The following is a 16,918-nucleotide window of genomic DNA, read 5'->3' as shown; positions in this document are numbered from 1 at the left end:
TGTGAGTATATAGACACAAATTTCACCCACTTTTTTTAATTAAACCTGTGATGTGACAATAAACCTGATTCTGATTCAGAATATTTGAATATATATTTTTTAGAGTGAACATTTTTAACTCAAATCTTTGCTTCTGGGTCCCTGGAACAAAATACTTTTCTTTGAAACAGTTTACCTTATCTGTGTGCTCCTGTTCCATTGTTTTGTATACATTTATTTTGCTTGATCAATAAACATAATTACATGAGTTCTGCCTATGTGTTTTTCTATATTGTTTGTGTGTGTGGATATATATATATATATATATAAATTAGTGCAGGTAGTGGGGGGGAACTATAAACCACCCCTCCCATTGGGGGTGGGGGGGGGGGGGGGACAAGCCACAGCCCCTGGGGGGGGGGGGGGGCTTTAAACCACCCTTCCCACTGAGGGGGGGGGGGGGGGGGTATAAACTAGGGGGTTTATACAAGAATTAGCATGCAGAATGTGGGGTGGGTGGGTGGGGTTATAAGCCACAGCTTCCAATCAAATGTAGTTTTCTGCACATGCTCAGAAGTGGTTGGGGTGGAAGGGTGAGAGGGGTGGGAGGGGTGGGTGTGTGAGGTCCTTGCTGGCAGACATGCAAATGAAGGTCTCAGAAATGGTACATACACCTGAATATGTGGGAGGTATGTGGGAGGTGGTACATTAATGAATGAGGGCAGCATACACACACATACTCCCTTAAGTATCAGGGGTATGCCTGAGGGATACCCTCCCAAAATCATTGCTTTTCACCCAGTGACAATTGATAGTAAAAGGGTGTAGGGGGGGTGTTGTCCGCTTAACTTAGTTATGACTGCCTGTTTTTGTTGTGTTTAAGTCTGTTTTTTTATTTATTTTAATGTTTCTGTTTCATTTCCGTTCTTTGTGTTTCATGTCATGTATTATTTGTTGGAAAATAAATAAATACTTTAATGCCAAAAAAAAGTTACTTAATTCAGTATTTAGATATTTGATATTCATTCTATCAGACATGCCCCCTTCCTATACAATCCCATTGTAACTTCAAACTCCATTTTAACCATGTTAGATTCATTGAAAACACACGTCCTGTTTTCTGATATTGTCCTTCTAATACGTGAGGGGGCCGTGTTTGCTCAATTACTTTTTCCATTTATTTTTTTATTTTTTAGGAAAAAAACAAAAAAAGCAATTGAAGTAGACGATAAAAAGAAGTAGATGATATAATGACCCAAACATGTTGAAAGTGAAATATAAAGTTGTAGACTCAAAACTACTTTAAACAGCACTCACCTGTGACAGATACAGCTGCAACTTTGGATTGTACTGCAAGAAATACAACAATGTTCAAATGAATTCAAAGCGCAAACATTTGAACTTAATGGCCTAGGCACTTAACACAATTACTGATACTGTCACAGTCATAGCTAAAAGCAATCATGAAGGACTTTTGTTTTGTTTTGCCAAAAGTGAAAGTTAGGGTTGTAGTCGAGACCACCTAAAGCGAGTCCACGTCAAGACCAAGTCCAAGGGGGGGGGGGGGGGGGGGGGGGGGGGGGGCGAGTCCAGAAGGCCAGGGAGGGGGTCGAGTCCGAGTCGAGACCGACAGGAAGCGAGACCGAGTCGAGATCAGATTTGTTTTAATTATTATTATTTGATAGATGTCCATAAGCACCAGACAGCTCTCTTATAATGTTAATGTGAATGGGCTCCTCATAATATGGGTTTAATAAAATGATTTCATTGCATTGTAGTGACTTGGATCAAACATCAGAAGAGTGATACTGACTGTGAAATTCAGTTATAAGAGATAACACTATGTACAAACACATTTTTTTGAAAAAGCAGGGGAAAAAAATAAAGCTATGTGTACATAAAGGGGGGGGGGTCCTCTGTCTAACGGGAAAATAGTACTGCCTCCTTTTTTGGCCTCCTGAAAGGTGAATTTTCAGGGCTGTTTTGGATGAGCCCAGCGAACTGCACTTTTTGAGGGATGGGGTTAGACTATTCCAAACCTGGGTGGCAGTGCTGTAGAAGGAGAATTTGCCCATGTTTGTTTTATGGGTGGGTGTTACCAGATCGTTGTTAACGCTCCCTCGGTGTCGCTAACTTTTTGGAGGTATTTACTCAGATATGCGGGAATAGGGGCCATATCGGGCAAGTTTGCATTCTATCTATCTATTATAGATTCTATCTATGATATTATGAACCGACAAATAAACTCTTTATTCAGTATAATACCTTAAAATTCTATGATATAGTAGCACAGAAGACAGTTTTATTAGCATTCAAAGCACAACAGAAACTGCTTCCAAGATGCATTCAGAATCTGTTTAAATTAAAGAAAATCAGTACGAGTTGAGGGGAATACTTATGTTTCGAATTATTACAGCTAGAACAAATATTAAAAAGAGATGTACATCGGTTATGGCAAGATAAATATGGAATAGTTGTGAAAATGACCTAAAGAAATGCAGTTCTATCTATAAATTCAAGAAAATGTTTAAAGATAATAGAGTAGATAAATATTTAAAAAATATTATAAACCATTACTTGTTATTTTTTGTAGATGAAAAGACACATTTTGTCTTTGTTTTGAGTATTGATTGATGTTTTGTTATTGTTTGTTTTATAATATTTTAAGGGTAGGCATTATAAGCTGGCTTCAGCCTACACCCTTTCGGTCCATGAATTTTATTATTTTTCTTCCTTGGAAATGTCAAATGACAAACTCTGTACATGGCTTAATGACCGAAATAAAATATTCATTCACTCATTCATTCATTCATTCATTCATTCATTCATTCATTCATATGTGTGTGGCTGTTTGTGGAGGCAGTCACACACTGTGTTTTAGATAAATGAGTTTTTACTGACCTTGCGTAATATCCTTCTTGTTGAGCTCCAACTCTTCTTCAGTGGGTTGTTTCATCTGAGCTGTACGTCTCTTTTGTATTCTGTAGTACAGAAATACCACAGCTATTCAAATGGAACAAACAAGGCAAGTGACTTAAACCATGCAGCCAAATGAACAACATTTTACACATACAGTACTGTAGATAGTGGGAGTTACTATAGAAATGGCTTACTGACCAGCAAGACTACATGTCAGAAATAATATGATGAGTATCAGTCGAGAGTCATGAGCTGCTGCAGAAGGAGGATCCAGAGGGAGGCGTACGGTGATATTTCCATATCTGATCTGAAAGAATAGCACAGTGACTTTGTTCAAAGACTGAGTGTCTCAAGGATAGGATAGCTCAATGTAGATTAGAAGATAAATATTTACCTTCAGGGCCTGAATTGTGTCATCAGTTTTATTTTGAATTTCACAGCTGAAAAAGTCTGTTGTACTGCTGTTTTTTATGGTTTCCACAACACATTCGTACTGTTTGTCATCCTGTACTCCCAGTACTGACAACTCAGCCACGGTCATGTTCAGTTTGTCAGGCTTTTTCTGAAAGATTGAGACAAATGTTTACCTTTTACGTGCGTGCGTGCGTGCGTGCGTGCGTGCGTGCGTGCGTGCGTGCGTGCATTGCTCTTGAGCATCTTGTACCTGTATAACAATTTGCAGTTTAGCTCCTATCCTTGTGGAGGTGAAGCTGATGAAGTGTGGATCCGGGTGGTAGGTGAGCTTCATTGGGCAGGGCAGGGTTTCATTGGCTACTCTCAGGGACACAGTGCTAGTAGACTTGTCATCAGCATTTGCAGCCCCAGGCGTATCATACAATAGAGTCTATATAGTGACAAATAAGACATGAGAAAAACTTGATGTGAATCCTTGTGCATGTCGGTGTGTAGATATACATACAGTATGTGTGTTTTGGTGTTGTGAAGCAAAGCAACGGCTTTGTTGCGAAAGGCCCACCTCCATGCTTGTGATTGTTGGATAAGTGATTGTGTGAGGAACATGGCTATGGATGACTCCCTCCACAAACTCCAGATATGAACCCTGGACCATGATCCTCCTCTTCCCACTGAGGAAAAACACAACACATCCATGTGAAGGTTACATCTTCAAGATTACATTCAAGATTAGATAGATTATCTTCGTCAGGTCAGGTCATATCAAACAGAGGCTACAATGACATTTAAAAACAGGTGAGAGGCAGAAGCTGGCCATTCAATTAGGCAATGTCTGTGAGCTGTCAATAATGGGCTGTGTAGCGTTTTGAGCTGAGGGGCTCTTTGGGTATGGATATCATGATGTCCATACTACTTGCCACCCCCCCCCCCCCCCCCCTGATTGGCCAGCCCAGTTCTGATCTAATGATTGAAAATATATATATATATATATATATATATCAAAATGAAAATATATTTTTTATGTATGTTGGAACACCATAGCTCCTTCCTGAAGGCAGCAACCTATATTCACCATAAAAAGCATGGCTAGTGTTTGAAGTGATATTCCTTGCCAACCTTACCATACTGTTATTATACGTAGATGTAAAGAGCCTCTGAAGTGGTTGTCCAACAATCTTTGAACAAATGTTCAGTTGCTACAGCAGTTGTGACTTTAAGGCTACAGACAGGTTTTGCAGCAATTTGTAGAAATATTAGACCTTAATTGTCGAATGTTTAAGCATGTTCTAATCATGCACACTTTACTTAAGAACATTTTCCAAATGTTTTAACTGCATAATGCTGTGTGTAAAGCTTGTATTGCTAAAATGACACATCTGTGGGACAGGATGTTATGCAATACACACCCACGACAGGACTGGTCACTCAAAAGCGGCAAACAGGATGAAGAAATAGATGAGAATATCCTCTGAATCTAATCTGTAATTTGGTTGTGTTATACTGTAGAACCAATTATTAATTATGCCTAAGTGTGATATTAATCATGGGAACTCATTTTAATTCTGTGCTAGGATTGTGTGCCAGGATGTGAATTATTGTTGATCTTATCATTTTTATTCTTGAAGTACTTTACAAGAAATACAAGAATGTGATTATATTATTTTGTTTTATTTTATTGTTTTATATTATGTGTATGTATAATCATGTGTTTGAGTTGTACTCAGCATATTGTAGGTCTTGAGAGATGTAAAGTAAGGGGCTGTTTGTGCAGCAGTGGAAATGCAGCGAGGAGCAACAGGAAACCACAAAAAAACGGACGGAAGTGTCTGACTTCATATGCTTGCTTCAGTGTGAGCGTGTGTGTGGTTGCAGACAAAAAGAGGCAATGTGTGGGTTTGATGAGATAGTGTGCGGGTACCTGGGTGTGTCTGTGTGAGTGAACTTGAACGCATGAGTTCCGTACATTGTAACTCTGGGGCCAGTTGCACCACCTCACACCAAGTTCAAACTTAGCCTAGTTATAGCTTAAATGGCTTTTAAAAAAGCCATTTAAGCCATTTAGCCGGGAAAGTATCTGTGTCATTTCTTTGGCTATTCAAAAATAGCAGATATACAAGCTGTGCTTTCCCGATTTTAATGGGTTATAGGGTAATACGCTTTTAATTTGTTTTCATGATTTTGATTGAACATGACTATTTTAAATTGAACCAGTAACATGCATTTAAAATGTCAGTAGGACATAGGTAAGTGCTCTGAATATTTTTTTTAAATCATTTATAAATTACATACCAATCATATGACATACATATGGGTTAGTAGAATGCAGCTGTTTATAAATAAACACAGACACGCACATCTCTACTTGACTTGGATCTGAGTAAAATACTGAATGTTCCTGAATGTGCCCATACCTGGCCCAGGTAGTGTCTGGTATGATCCTGAAGCAGATTGGTGATGAGCCGTAGGTAACGTTGGCATTGCCATGGCAACTGCCATCAGGGAGGACAGCACATATTCTGACAAAGCCTTTGTCAGCTCTAGGGATGTGGAATGTTAGACTGACCCCTGTGTTGTTCCATACTGGAGATCTACACACACAGAAAGATGAGGACAAACAGGACAAGTTCTACTATCTGCAACAAACTACAAACTAACTAACAGCCACACAAATCATGTATAAGTCCTTTAACCTTAAATCCACACACTCTAGGGAGCTGAGTGGTTAAGGCCCGTACCACATAGGCTCTAATGCCTGACAGCGAGTGCCTGGTTTGACTCCTGGGCCAGACCATTTGCTACATGTCACTCCCCTGGTCTATCTCTACTGTCCCTATCAATACATGTTCTATCAATGCATACTCAGAAAAGCCTGGGGAACATAATGTCCACTCACTCTTTTGGACTGCAGTTCATGTCTCCCTGGATCCGTACCCTGGTCACATCGCCGAGGTTACGCCCAGTCATCAGGGCATGGTTTCTGCCATGGATGGACACGACACTGGGAGTAATGGAGGAGATCTCTGGTTTCTAACACACACACACACACACACACACGCGCGTATGCACACACACACACACACACACACACACACACACACACACACACACACACACACACACACACACACACACACACACACACACACACACACACACACACACACACACACACAGTAAAATAAATGTGTCATTCGAGCATATGAGTGTGAGGGTACTTGTCTTTTTTATGATTATTCTAACGGTTAGAAACTATTAGAATCTAACCCATCACCCTGACGAGTGATATGAATATTCTTTCAGCTTTTTCTGTAACTCTTCCCGAGAATTTTAGTAACACATAACATTTGGTTAAAGAGTAAAGTCAATGGCCGATGCAAATGGTGAACTTTTATTTGATTTCATTTTTTATTTAACCTTTATGTAACCGGACAAGTCATTAAAGAACACATTTCTATTTACAATGTTGGCCTGGCAAAGTGTAAAGCATCTTGACAGAAAGGCGTAAGGGCTGAAATAAATTACATTTCACAGTTAAACAAAAAAAAGTTATAAAGAAAACTGCAGAGAACTTACTGGGTAGTTCATGTCTGACTCAGCCGTTTGACAAACACTGTCCTGTGGATGGAAGTGAAAGGTGAAATAGAGATGCTGATCAAGGAACAAACCACACTAACATTGGAATTCAAAAAGCTGAATATAGAATATAATAAATATATTAATTTTTTTTATCAATTGAGTACAATGGACCACAATGGAAACAAGCCCTGTGGTGCTATACTCCTGTACTTTTAATAATCGTGTTAATAAAGTATTCAATCAATCAATCAATCAATCGATATGAGGAGTCCAATAGATTATTGTAATAATCTAAATTATGACAGATCTCCGAGACTTGGCACATCTGGTATTAATATCTGTGTGTGAATCTAAGACAATGACAGCATGCATCATTACATCAGCACCCAGGTTTGTCCAGGAGCAGATGTTGTTTCTCCAGCCACACCCAGCCGTGATGCACTGATGACACCTGAATAGAACACATACAAAAGTCAATGTAAAGTATAAAATATCAAGTCATATCACTCAAATATTACCATGTCAAATAATGACTCACAGGACTAAAGTAGGCGGTCCAGTGATATCAGAACAATTGCTCAGCTTCAGTTGCTTCCTCAGCTGTGTCTGCCCTAGTCTCAACCTGACTGTGAGAATCAGCCCTGTAAATACAACACAATACAATGTAGGTCTGAGACGCTGCTTTTCTCACAGTTTCTGTTGATAGCCTATGAAGAGTTTTTCAGTGTTCAAAGATCACTGACCTTCAGCAGGGAGCCTGCTACTATGAAAAACACAGGAGCACAGTGGAAACTGTGGGGCTGGACCTCCCAAGTCACACACGTGTTCAAGTGTGGTGCTGAACTGACAGGCGAAATTAGTCAGTGCTACATCCCCACTGCTGCTCAGATGGCTCTGGATGGTTAGTATGATCTGGTAAAGGAAAACAATTATTCTGTAATAATAATGATATTAATAATAAATATAGATTATCAGCTGGACATTTAAAATAAATTAAAAAAAATAATAATAATAATAATAAATTAAAAAAAAAAAAAAAAAAAAAATAATAATAATAATAATAATAATAATAATAATAAAATTTAAAAAAATGATAGTCCTGCTGGGATTTTCTACAGTGTGGGGAGGGAGTTTCTTCGGCCTCTTTCTTCTGCACCGTGGTCAGCACCTCAGCAATAATGGTGTGCACCCCATTTTTGCTTTTTTGGCTCTCAGTATGCAGCCATAAGACCCATTCTATTACCCACTGTCACTATTCATAGAATAATTCATAAATCTACCACATCACCCATAGCAACCATGTTTGACACGGTGAGTTCCTTCAGCGGCAAGGTCGCTTACGGTGACAGCTAGCATGTGGTTGCAATTTAGATTGCACTGACTGGTCAGCTGCCAATGCCATATCAGCCGTAGCTAATATCATCCTCCATGTCCTTTTATCAGCCCCCCCCCCACCCAGGGAAAATAAAGGCTGAGAATGTAATAATAATACTAATTGCTGCTACTACTACTACTAATAATAATAATACTAGATTCACTTTATTTGCATAACACTTTCCAAAACAATGTTTACGATGTTTTTTTCCCGCAAGCCGTAACTGAAAGAGGCAAATAAAAAGTATCTCAATCCTAAATAATAATAAACTGCATTATTGAATTGTGAAATGGACTCAACCGATGTTCCACATATTTCTGTGTATCTGTACCTGACCATTGTTCATCTCTACTCGATGAGACACAATTTTCCGTTCATTGGAGTCCTCCGGAACTGACAGCCAAACTGAATCTGGGCATTCATCCTCAAATGTGCAGCTGTCAAGGGCCAAAAGGAATGATAAGTGAGCGGGGAACAAATATTAAGATAACATGAGAATAATTACAGACGACAAGTATGATGAGGAACCAGTAAAATACTGTATGTCTAACCTCTCCTTAGAGTCACACCAGCCACAGTAGGGATCCTGTGCAGACCAACACGCTTCCGGATCTGTGTATGTTTCACACTTAGATACAGGCACACGCTTCATCTACCACACACACACACACACACACACACACACACACACACACACACACACACACACACACACACACACACACACACACACACACACACACACACACACACACACACACACACACGGCATCATAGTTATAAAGTCATGTTACATACAGTATAATCTAGGGGTGTGCCGATACACTAATTTCACCAAACGATACGATACGATATTTGGCTCACAACTTCGATACGATTTCGATACGATACGATACGCACTTTTTTTATTATGAAAATAAATGGGGGAGAAAAAAAGGAAATGCAAACAAATAATTCTGTTTTTGCATTATTCAGACATGCAAACTTGTAGCTTTTCAGCCGTTTTCAATCCAAATAGGGCAATAGTGTGACACCTGACCCTAAAAAAAAAAAACATGTTGTCACCCTTTTCACCTCGGGGCTGTTTGCATGCCTGATTATTTTGATTGGTGTAAAAAAAAAACGATATTTTTTTTTCCCAAAACGATACATATCGTCGCGAAAACGTATCGCGATATATCGCGGGACGATATATCGGCACACCCCTAGTATAATCCTATCTATATGTACACTTATATCACCAACCTGTTTTTTTAATGCCACATATACATGTTTCCTGTCCACCGGGTCCAGATGCATTTTGTGAAACACTTTGCGGTCATCATCGGTCTGGTACAGCACCCTGGGACAGACAGTCTGATAGGCCTTGTCTACAGCAATCTGACATGAAGAGGAAATCAACAAATACAGTATTATCTATATTATTTGTGACTGTCAGAAGTTCTGCATAGAGGATGGCATAGTAACATGCAGCGTATAGATGAAATAAAGAAAGCAAAAATATTGCACCGCATTCAACGACCTTTGTAAAAATAGTGTTGCATTCCCTGTACAGACAGGGGTCATGATTACAGCGAATAACTGGGTTCTGGGTATCTCAGATATAGTAACTCTGGGGCCTCTTAACAATCCTAGAGTTAAAGAAAATCAGCAGGCAACAGGGCTTTCACTTTTCTATTTTCTCTTGAATCTGGAGTCTAGCTCAGTAATCAGGGAAGCTACTACGGCTACTTTAAATCAAAACTAAAACTTCTTGTATTCTTTATTTTATTCATATGTTTATTTGGGAGGGATAGTAGGCTACATATTAATGAACACCACACATACAATGCAATGTAAATACGCCGGATTTAGCAAGGATGCTAATTTCCATCCGTAGTCCCCATACAGAAAACAAGCAACATTACAAAAAGAGCACATATAAACATTACTAAGAGGGTACAAACTGAAGAGAAAGCTACAGTAAAAAAAAAGGCCTAGTTTTGACCTAAAATACCGCAGACTCAGGAAAACTAAAAAGAAAAAACTACATTTAAGCCTATTTAAAAATGTTCATTGTTTGATTGTCCATGGTCCATCCTTTTAGTAGGACCTTAAAGTATATAAAGGATGGACTCTCTCATATGTTAGTTAAGATTATTAAGAATGTGTGTCTTCTAGACTGCAGCTCACAATCCCCTCTGGTGAAGGCCCTTGTACTGATGCCCGTGTCGGGCTTCCATTTCATAAATTCCTCCATAGGAGGCGTGCATAAACCATGTGAAGTTTTATACACGGCACATGCCTGTTTAAAGAGCTTCCCGTTATCAAAGGAATAAATATTATATATATTTTTTTTATATCAAATACCTTTATGGCTCTTTTATATAGCTGTTCCAGGGGCTTGAGTGTCGTCACAGCTGTGCAAGACCAATTTGTGAATTCTCACTATCATTTGTCCAACAATAACCCTGTTTCCTATAGGAGTGGTTCAGAGTATCCTTTTTAAGGCTAGGATAACCACTTAGGCATGTGACAAAATTATGTCGACTCATGCTCCAATCGACTCTAAAGGTAGAAAAAAGTGTGTATTTTATTTTTATTTTTAAAGGCCTATTCAAAAACGTTTTAAAACATTACAGTTTTCCAAATTAGACAATTAAAACATTATAATACTGTTCCGTTTTCCAAATGGAACCATGGGAGATGGAACCATGTGCATATTTGTCTGTGTGCACTGCATAAATACATTAGATTTCATTGTTGTGTGCAAGCAACTTGATATAGCCTACTGTAGGAGAGTGGTGTGACGCAGATTGTTATAATTAACAAAATAATATATAATAATCCACATGTTGTAAACTGAAAGCATATGACAGTCACAGACCTTAATGAGTTGCCCATCTCCTGTTCCGATGAAGAACACCAGCCAGGACTTCTGTCTCACTGCCAGCACTGAGGTCATGGAGTTGTGTTTAAACAACACTGTCTCTGGTGTCAGCAACCTGGGCTTATTGCCCTGTAAAACAAAAAACACACACACACACACACACACACACACACACACACACACACACACACACACACACACACACACACACACACACACACACACACACACACACACACACACACACACACACACCTGAAATTTCATGAAACCTTAAAAAAATCCAAAACGATTTTTTGAATCAAATAACTAGCCTATTTGAATGCACCAGTTGTGCAACATTCTTAAGATTACTGCTCTGCAAATTTAAACGCAACCCTTTAGTCTAGGATTGGATCTATAATTTAGGCCTACAGTATATGATCTTATTAATTGCTGTAGGCCTACCTTATCCTTGTCTTTACAAATGCTGCAGAAGTCTGGATCGTCATCGGCGTTCCATCCGCCGATGACCATCCGCCATGACCATCCGCCATCCGATGTCCATCCGTCACCTGGGCTGATGTCAAAGATGGCAAGAGCTGTATTCGCGCCGTCCTGCGAGTCACTGCCTCTGGTCACAAACACACCTGCCCACAGAACCCGTGGACCGCCGCCTGGAACCACTGAGGAAGAGCGGAGACTGGTGCGCTTTCTGTCAGGACAACACTCAAGTGTTGCACCTCGCAGGGAGTTTAAAGTCTCCGTCTTATGCGTTTTGCTTTTGAGCCAAATAAGGCGAATTCTACCTTCATTTTTTCCATCTGGAGGTATTTTAGAGAATATGTAAATGGTTGAATTGATCTGAAAGCCATCCACAAACTCGAAGTTTATATCAGATCTTGTCCAGATTTGATGCTTGCCTATCTGATCAGTTTGTGAAAATATACCCCCATCCCCTGGCTGATAGTCATTTGTATTATGCAGGGAAATCCCTCTGTCTTCCAAGTTGCCACAACCTTGATACTTTCGTTTAGCAGATAAAATGTAGACCTCAGTCTTCCCTGCCCCCACCTCCACCTCAACCAGCCCTCCAGTAAACGTGTCGTTGGGTCCAGACCCCAAACTAATCTTCTCCATATGCAATGATTTTGAGATATTCTGTAAGTCCAGTACCTCACAGTAGTCACATCCACGTAACGTCAGACCGCAGGTGATCAAAGTACCGTTCTTAACGAACGGCACCAATGTATTCACAACGAAAGTTGCGTTGCCATGGTCCCCCTCTGGAACCCTCTGAAAACTGTCGTCAGGTGTCAGGTGTCCTCTTTGAGATCGACTCTGTAGCGGGGACAAAGTGTGGCTCAGATGGTACAGTCGCTCCTTGGTGACAACGTAAACTGAATCATTGCCAACAGCAAAGTCGCGGACGTCTCCATCAAAAGTGAAAACTGCATCCTCCTCACACCAACCACATCTCATACTCAGTACAAACAGCAGCTGGAGTAGAACGGCCCTCATCGCCATACCAAGTGTCAAGTCCGGGACAGACAGACAGACAACATGAATGACAGAGTGCACTCTACTAGTCTCACCACCCAGCCTGTACTATGCTTTACTCTCACCACCCAGCTTGTACTATGCTTTACTCTCACCACCCAGCTTGCACCACAAGTGCTGAGTAGCCTAAACGTGTGATGTGATGTTCCGGTTGTGCAGAATGAGGAAGGGGAAATAAACCTGATTATAGGCACTACAGTATGTGCTACAGAACATATAAATTATAGATATATGCTACATCAGAAATAATCACAAAAAAACGGTGTAGAAAAATATTAGAATAACATCTGTGCGTGGTGACTTAAAATGTTTGTTAATAACCTATATTTTGTTTATTTGTTTTTATAACTTTAGGGAGTAGAGGAGAATGCTCTAATCTCATACAGTGACTTATTTTATTCATTTTATTATATTATTTGATGTGTTCAATTTCGAAAAAGAAAAAAAAAAGTAGGCTAAAGGAAAAAACATGCCCTCCAAGCACGCATCAGATATACAGGTTTTGTAGACATATGTAGCCACGTTTAAGCATGTTCTAATCATGTATACCTTATTTTACTTAAGACCATTTTTCAAATATTAAATATTTTAACATTTTGGACAAAATAGACACTTTCACATCCAGGTGCCCAGATGTCCCTAGTGCCCTCCTATCCTGTAACCATCAGAAGGACATTTATCAGTCACCACCAGAACCAGGGTTTAAATGGGTTAAAATGGACTTTGAAGTTCAATGGGTTAATATAGGAGTGGGCTAGTACATCACATATCTAATCATTGAAACAAGCAACTTAAAAACTGTCTATGGTGCACACAAGAGACAGAGTAGATGTAAAAATGACCCCAGAAGTGTTTTAAAGTGAAATTCCCCTTTGAGTTAAACTTTTACTTCACCAGTGACTGGAGGTGCTTTAGTTTCACGGCATCATTCACATACAGCAGTGGCACGAGTTGTGACTGGTCTCTACGTTTGAGGGGAAAGACAGACATACAATACGTACATATGTACAAACTGTACATACATACAGTCAAACACACGGATGGACGGACAGGAGCAAAAACAGTCTCCGGCCTTAATTAGGCCCTCTGGCCTGGTGGAGACAATTAACCCTTTAAGGCCTGAGGTTTCCGATTCTACAAAATGTCCTCTAAATCCTAACAGTTTTTTTAAAAACTTGTGTTTCTAATATCAGTGGTTTCCTATTCTTTTCATGTCAAGGACCACAAAATGTATATGCAATTGGCCGCGGACCCCCATCTCAAAATATGTTGTTCCAGGGACCCCCAGAAGCAAAGATTTGAGTTAAGAATGTTTGCTTTAGAAATAATATATTCAAAGATTTGCACACATTTTCTCGATTTTTCAAAAATAGCAGATCTGCAAGCTCGTATTGTATATCTGCTATTTCTGAATAGCCAAAGTGTAAAATAATGCTTTTTAGCTCAAATCTAAAAATGACACAGATGCGTTCCAGGTCTTATTGCTCTCACACAAATTCTACTCACATCTCATGAATGCTGGTCCAGCGTAGGCCTTTCTATCTGTATGTACATGTAAGTGTCACATACACAGAAGAATACACACAAGCTTATACTGTACAGCAGGAGGAGGAAAACACATTTATTTCATGAGGACTTTTTATTAGTGCCCCCCCTGGTGGCCTGCTGAGTTATGATGAAGTCCAGGATGAGCTTGGCGGTCCTCCGAGGACGTTCCATCACCACTGAGTGTCCGCAGTTCTCCAGCAGGTCCACTCTGCACGTAGGCAAGGTTTCTGCCATCACCGTGGCTCCAGACACATCCACCACCTAGGAAAGGAGGAATATTAATCATTTATATGAGAGTAAAGTCTGCATTTCATCACAGATATTGGTGTAAGATGGCTACCAGTCAGTAGCCGAATTGAAGAGTGCCACCGCTACTTGAACCCTAGCATCCCTATTCTGGGTGGAACATTCGACGAAAATAGCAGATCTACAAGCTCACGACGCGTTGTGAGTTTTGTAGATCGGCTATTTCCGGCCAAGAGATTTGGCGTAGAGGTGGATAAAAAGAGCCAGTACAGAGTACAGAGCCCAACATACAGACTTCACTAAATATAGACAGCTAACTAAGGTAATAAATAATGCATTATTACCAAAGAAACTTCAAGCAAGTTGGAGTAACATGTCATCACCAATTCATACAGGCTTCTTTTCTTTTTAGGTACGTTTTACTTTACTGGAGTATTTAGTAACTTTTACTTGTTCTACTCCACTACATCTCAGAGGCAAATATTGTACTTTTACTCCACTACAATTATTTGACAACTTTAGTTACTTGTTACTTTGTAGATTGCGTTTATTATTACAAAATATACATTAACCACTTCAGCCCTATGCATACTTCTATAATCTCACAATGCGTCGCTTGTGAGCTTGTAGATCTGCTATTTTCTAAATATTATATATTATTACATGTATAAGAATGACTATTTTTACATTAACCACTAAGAACCCTAGCACCCCTATTCTGGGGGAACCTTTGTCGAAAATAGCAGATCTACAAGCTCACGACGCGTCATGCTACGACACATTGTGAGCTTGTAGATCGGCTATTTTCGGTAAAGCCAAAGGCCAAGTTTAAGTATTGAGGATTTAAGAATTCTGAAAATACACATTGACATGATTCCAACATATTAATAGAAAAGATAATGTGTAAAAAACAAAAACTTCGTCCTTGACATGAAAATGTTTGAGAACCACTGATTTAGATGATGGTGTCATGTCGGATGTATAGGCTACTGCTACTTGGTTGTACTGACCTTATTGATAAAAGTCATTGTGAGGAAGCCGAACGTCCACTAAGCCTTGAAGAATCTACAGTGTGATGTATAAACAAGAGTAGAAGAAAGAAAAACTAATGTTTATAAGAAGGCAGAAATGTATTTTTTTTCTAGGGTCAATTTGGCCAATTTAATTTGGGGGTCCTTGACATGAAAAGGTTTGAGAACCAGAGATGGGATTAAAGCTAAATAAAATCTCACGACTGAACGTGTTTGTATGACCAAATGGTATGACCATGGCGTGTTATTTAAATGACGCTCGGTTTCAGCCGTGACATTTATCAAGGCTCCAACCCAATGTACGCTAGGATTGGCTGTGTAGGATTCGTTGATAAATGTGACTTCGACGTTGGTGTACGGCCGAATATATGGAAAAATGTAAGCCGGCTTATATGCTCCGTTGATAAATGAGGGCCATTATACTTTAATGACCCATTTCTCTCTTTCTGTCTAAGCTGTGAAGAGGGTCATGCTGTCAGTTTCATCAATGTGACCAGTTTCTGTTTAAGTCCTGTTTTAAAGGAGTAGTTCACCCAAAAGATTACTTTTTTTCTATCCATTGCACGCCCCATGAATAGCTAGGCAGATAACAGGCGAAAAACAGGCGAATCGTTCACTTCCGGATAAAAGCGCCAAAATTGGTACACATAATCCTTGGGTAGTACTGTTTTGATAAAACCCGTTAGCCACCTGAAAATTCAAGATGGCGGCCATTTTTCAAGATGGCCGCCATTGAATATACAGTAATATTACATTTCCCAACAAACTCACATAGATACAAGCGCCAAAATTGGCAAACATACTCCTTGGGTATTGCTCTTTTGATAAAAAACAAAGATTTTAAGATGGTGGCCATTTTTCAAGATGGCCACCATTTAATATACAGTAATTCGCAGTAATTTCACAATAAAATGTCATAGATATGCACCAAAATTGGCACACACACTCTTTGGGTATTGCTCTTTTGATGAAACCTGTTACCCATGTAAAAATTCAAGATGGCAGCCACTTTTGCTGGAATAAAGTTGCACTTGGGGGAGAAAGGGGGGAAATAGTTGTGAATTTGATGACATTTAACTAATACTCTACTTAACGTTTAAAACAAATTAAGGCAAATACCTCTCCACTGTATATGATGCAGGCTAAGAAAAGAAAAGTGCAGATATTAGGATTTTGTTAATTTCTAAAACACCATGGAAAAGCAAAATAACCAATACAAATAAAATGTAAATTAAACGGCAATGTTTACGTCATGTAGATAGAAGATCTCACCTGGTGGAACGTGATGAGCTAAAGTTAGCTTCATGTATGCGATGGATGATGCTACACTCTGAGGAAGAGTAGGCATGGTCCAGTCTGGTGAAACTGAGACCCAACAAGTCAGGGGTTAACATCAGCCAATAATAACGAATGAAATCACAT

The 16,918-nt window shown here is 39.5% G+C and overlaps 2 protein-coding genes across 2 annotated transcripts in view; both read right to left on the bottom strand.

Annotated features, from left to right (window-relative positions):
• Positions 1 to 12,632, bottom strand: part of LOC311054288 (uncharacterized protein) — a gene marked incomplete at its 5' end in the record, with an annotated part of 78,375 nt that extends 65,743 nt beyond the window's left edge. The window contains 10 exons of the mRNA XM_084070164.1: positions 6,886 to 6,927; positions 7,267 to 7,339; positions 7,427 to 7,529; positions 7,632 to 7,800; positions 8,595 to 8,700; positions 8,815 to 8,915; positions 9,509 to 9,643; positions 11,130 to 11,261; positions 11,580 to 11,826; positions 12,139 to 12,632. Coding sequence (XP_083926290.1) covers positions 6,886 to 6,927; positions 7,267 to 7,339; positions 7,427 to 7,529; positions 7,632 to 7,800; positions 8,595 to 8,700; positions 8,815 to 8,915; positions 9,509 to 9,643; positions 11,130 to 11,261; positions 11,580 to 11,826; positions 12,139 to 12,632 — 1,602 coding nt within the window. The remainder of the gene's footprint in view (positions 1 to 6,885; positions 6,928 to 7,266; positions 7,340 to 7,426; positions 7,530 to 7,631; positions 7,801 to 8,594; positions 8,701 to 8,814; positions 8,916 to 9,508; positions 9,644 to 11,129; positions 11,262 to 11,579; positions 11,827 to 12,138) is intronic.
• LOC311053276 (uncharacterized protein) lies at positions 3,089 to 3,987 on the bottom strand (the record flags this gene model as incomplete). Its single annotated transcript, XM_084068736.1, has 4 exons — positions 3,875 to 3,987; positions 3,563 to 3,742; positions 3,293 to 3,460; positions 3,089 to 3,205 (listed from the first exon to the last, which is right to left on the bottom strand). Exons 1-4 carry the CDS (start codon positions 3,965 to 3,967, stop codon positions 3,089 to 3,091), a joined length of 558 nt encoding a protein of 185 aa, XP_083924862.1. The 5' UTR covers positions 3,968 to 3,987.
• Positions 12,633 to 16,918: the final 4,286 nt, after the last annotated feature.

Source organism: Gymnoscopelus microlampas (genome assembly GCF_963454915.1).
Source record: "Gymnoscopelus microlampas genome assembly, chromosome: 10".
In the NCBI taxonomy this organism is placed as follows: domain Eukaryota; kingdom Metazoa; phylum Chordata; class Actinopteri; order Myctophiformes; family Myctophidae; genus Gymnoscopelus; species Gymnoscopelus microlampas.
This window is presented reverse-complemented; position numbering and strand designations above follow the sequence as displayed.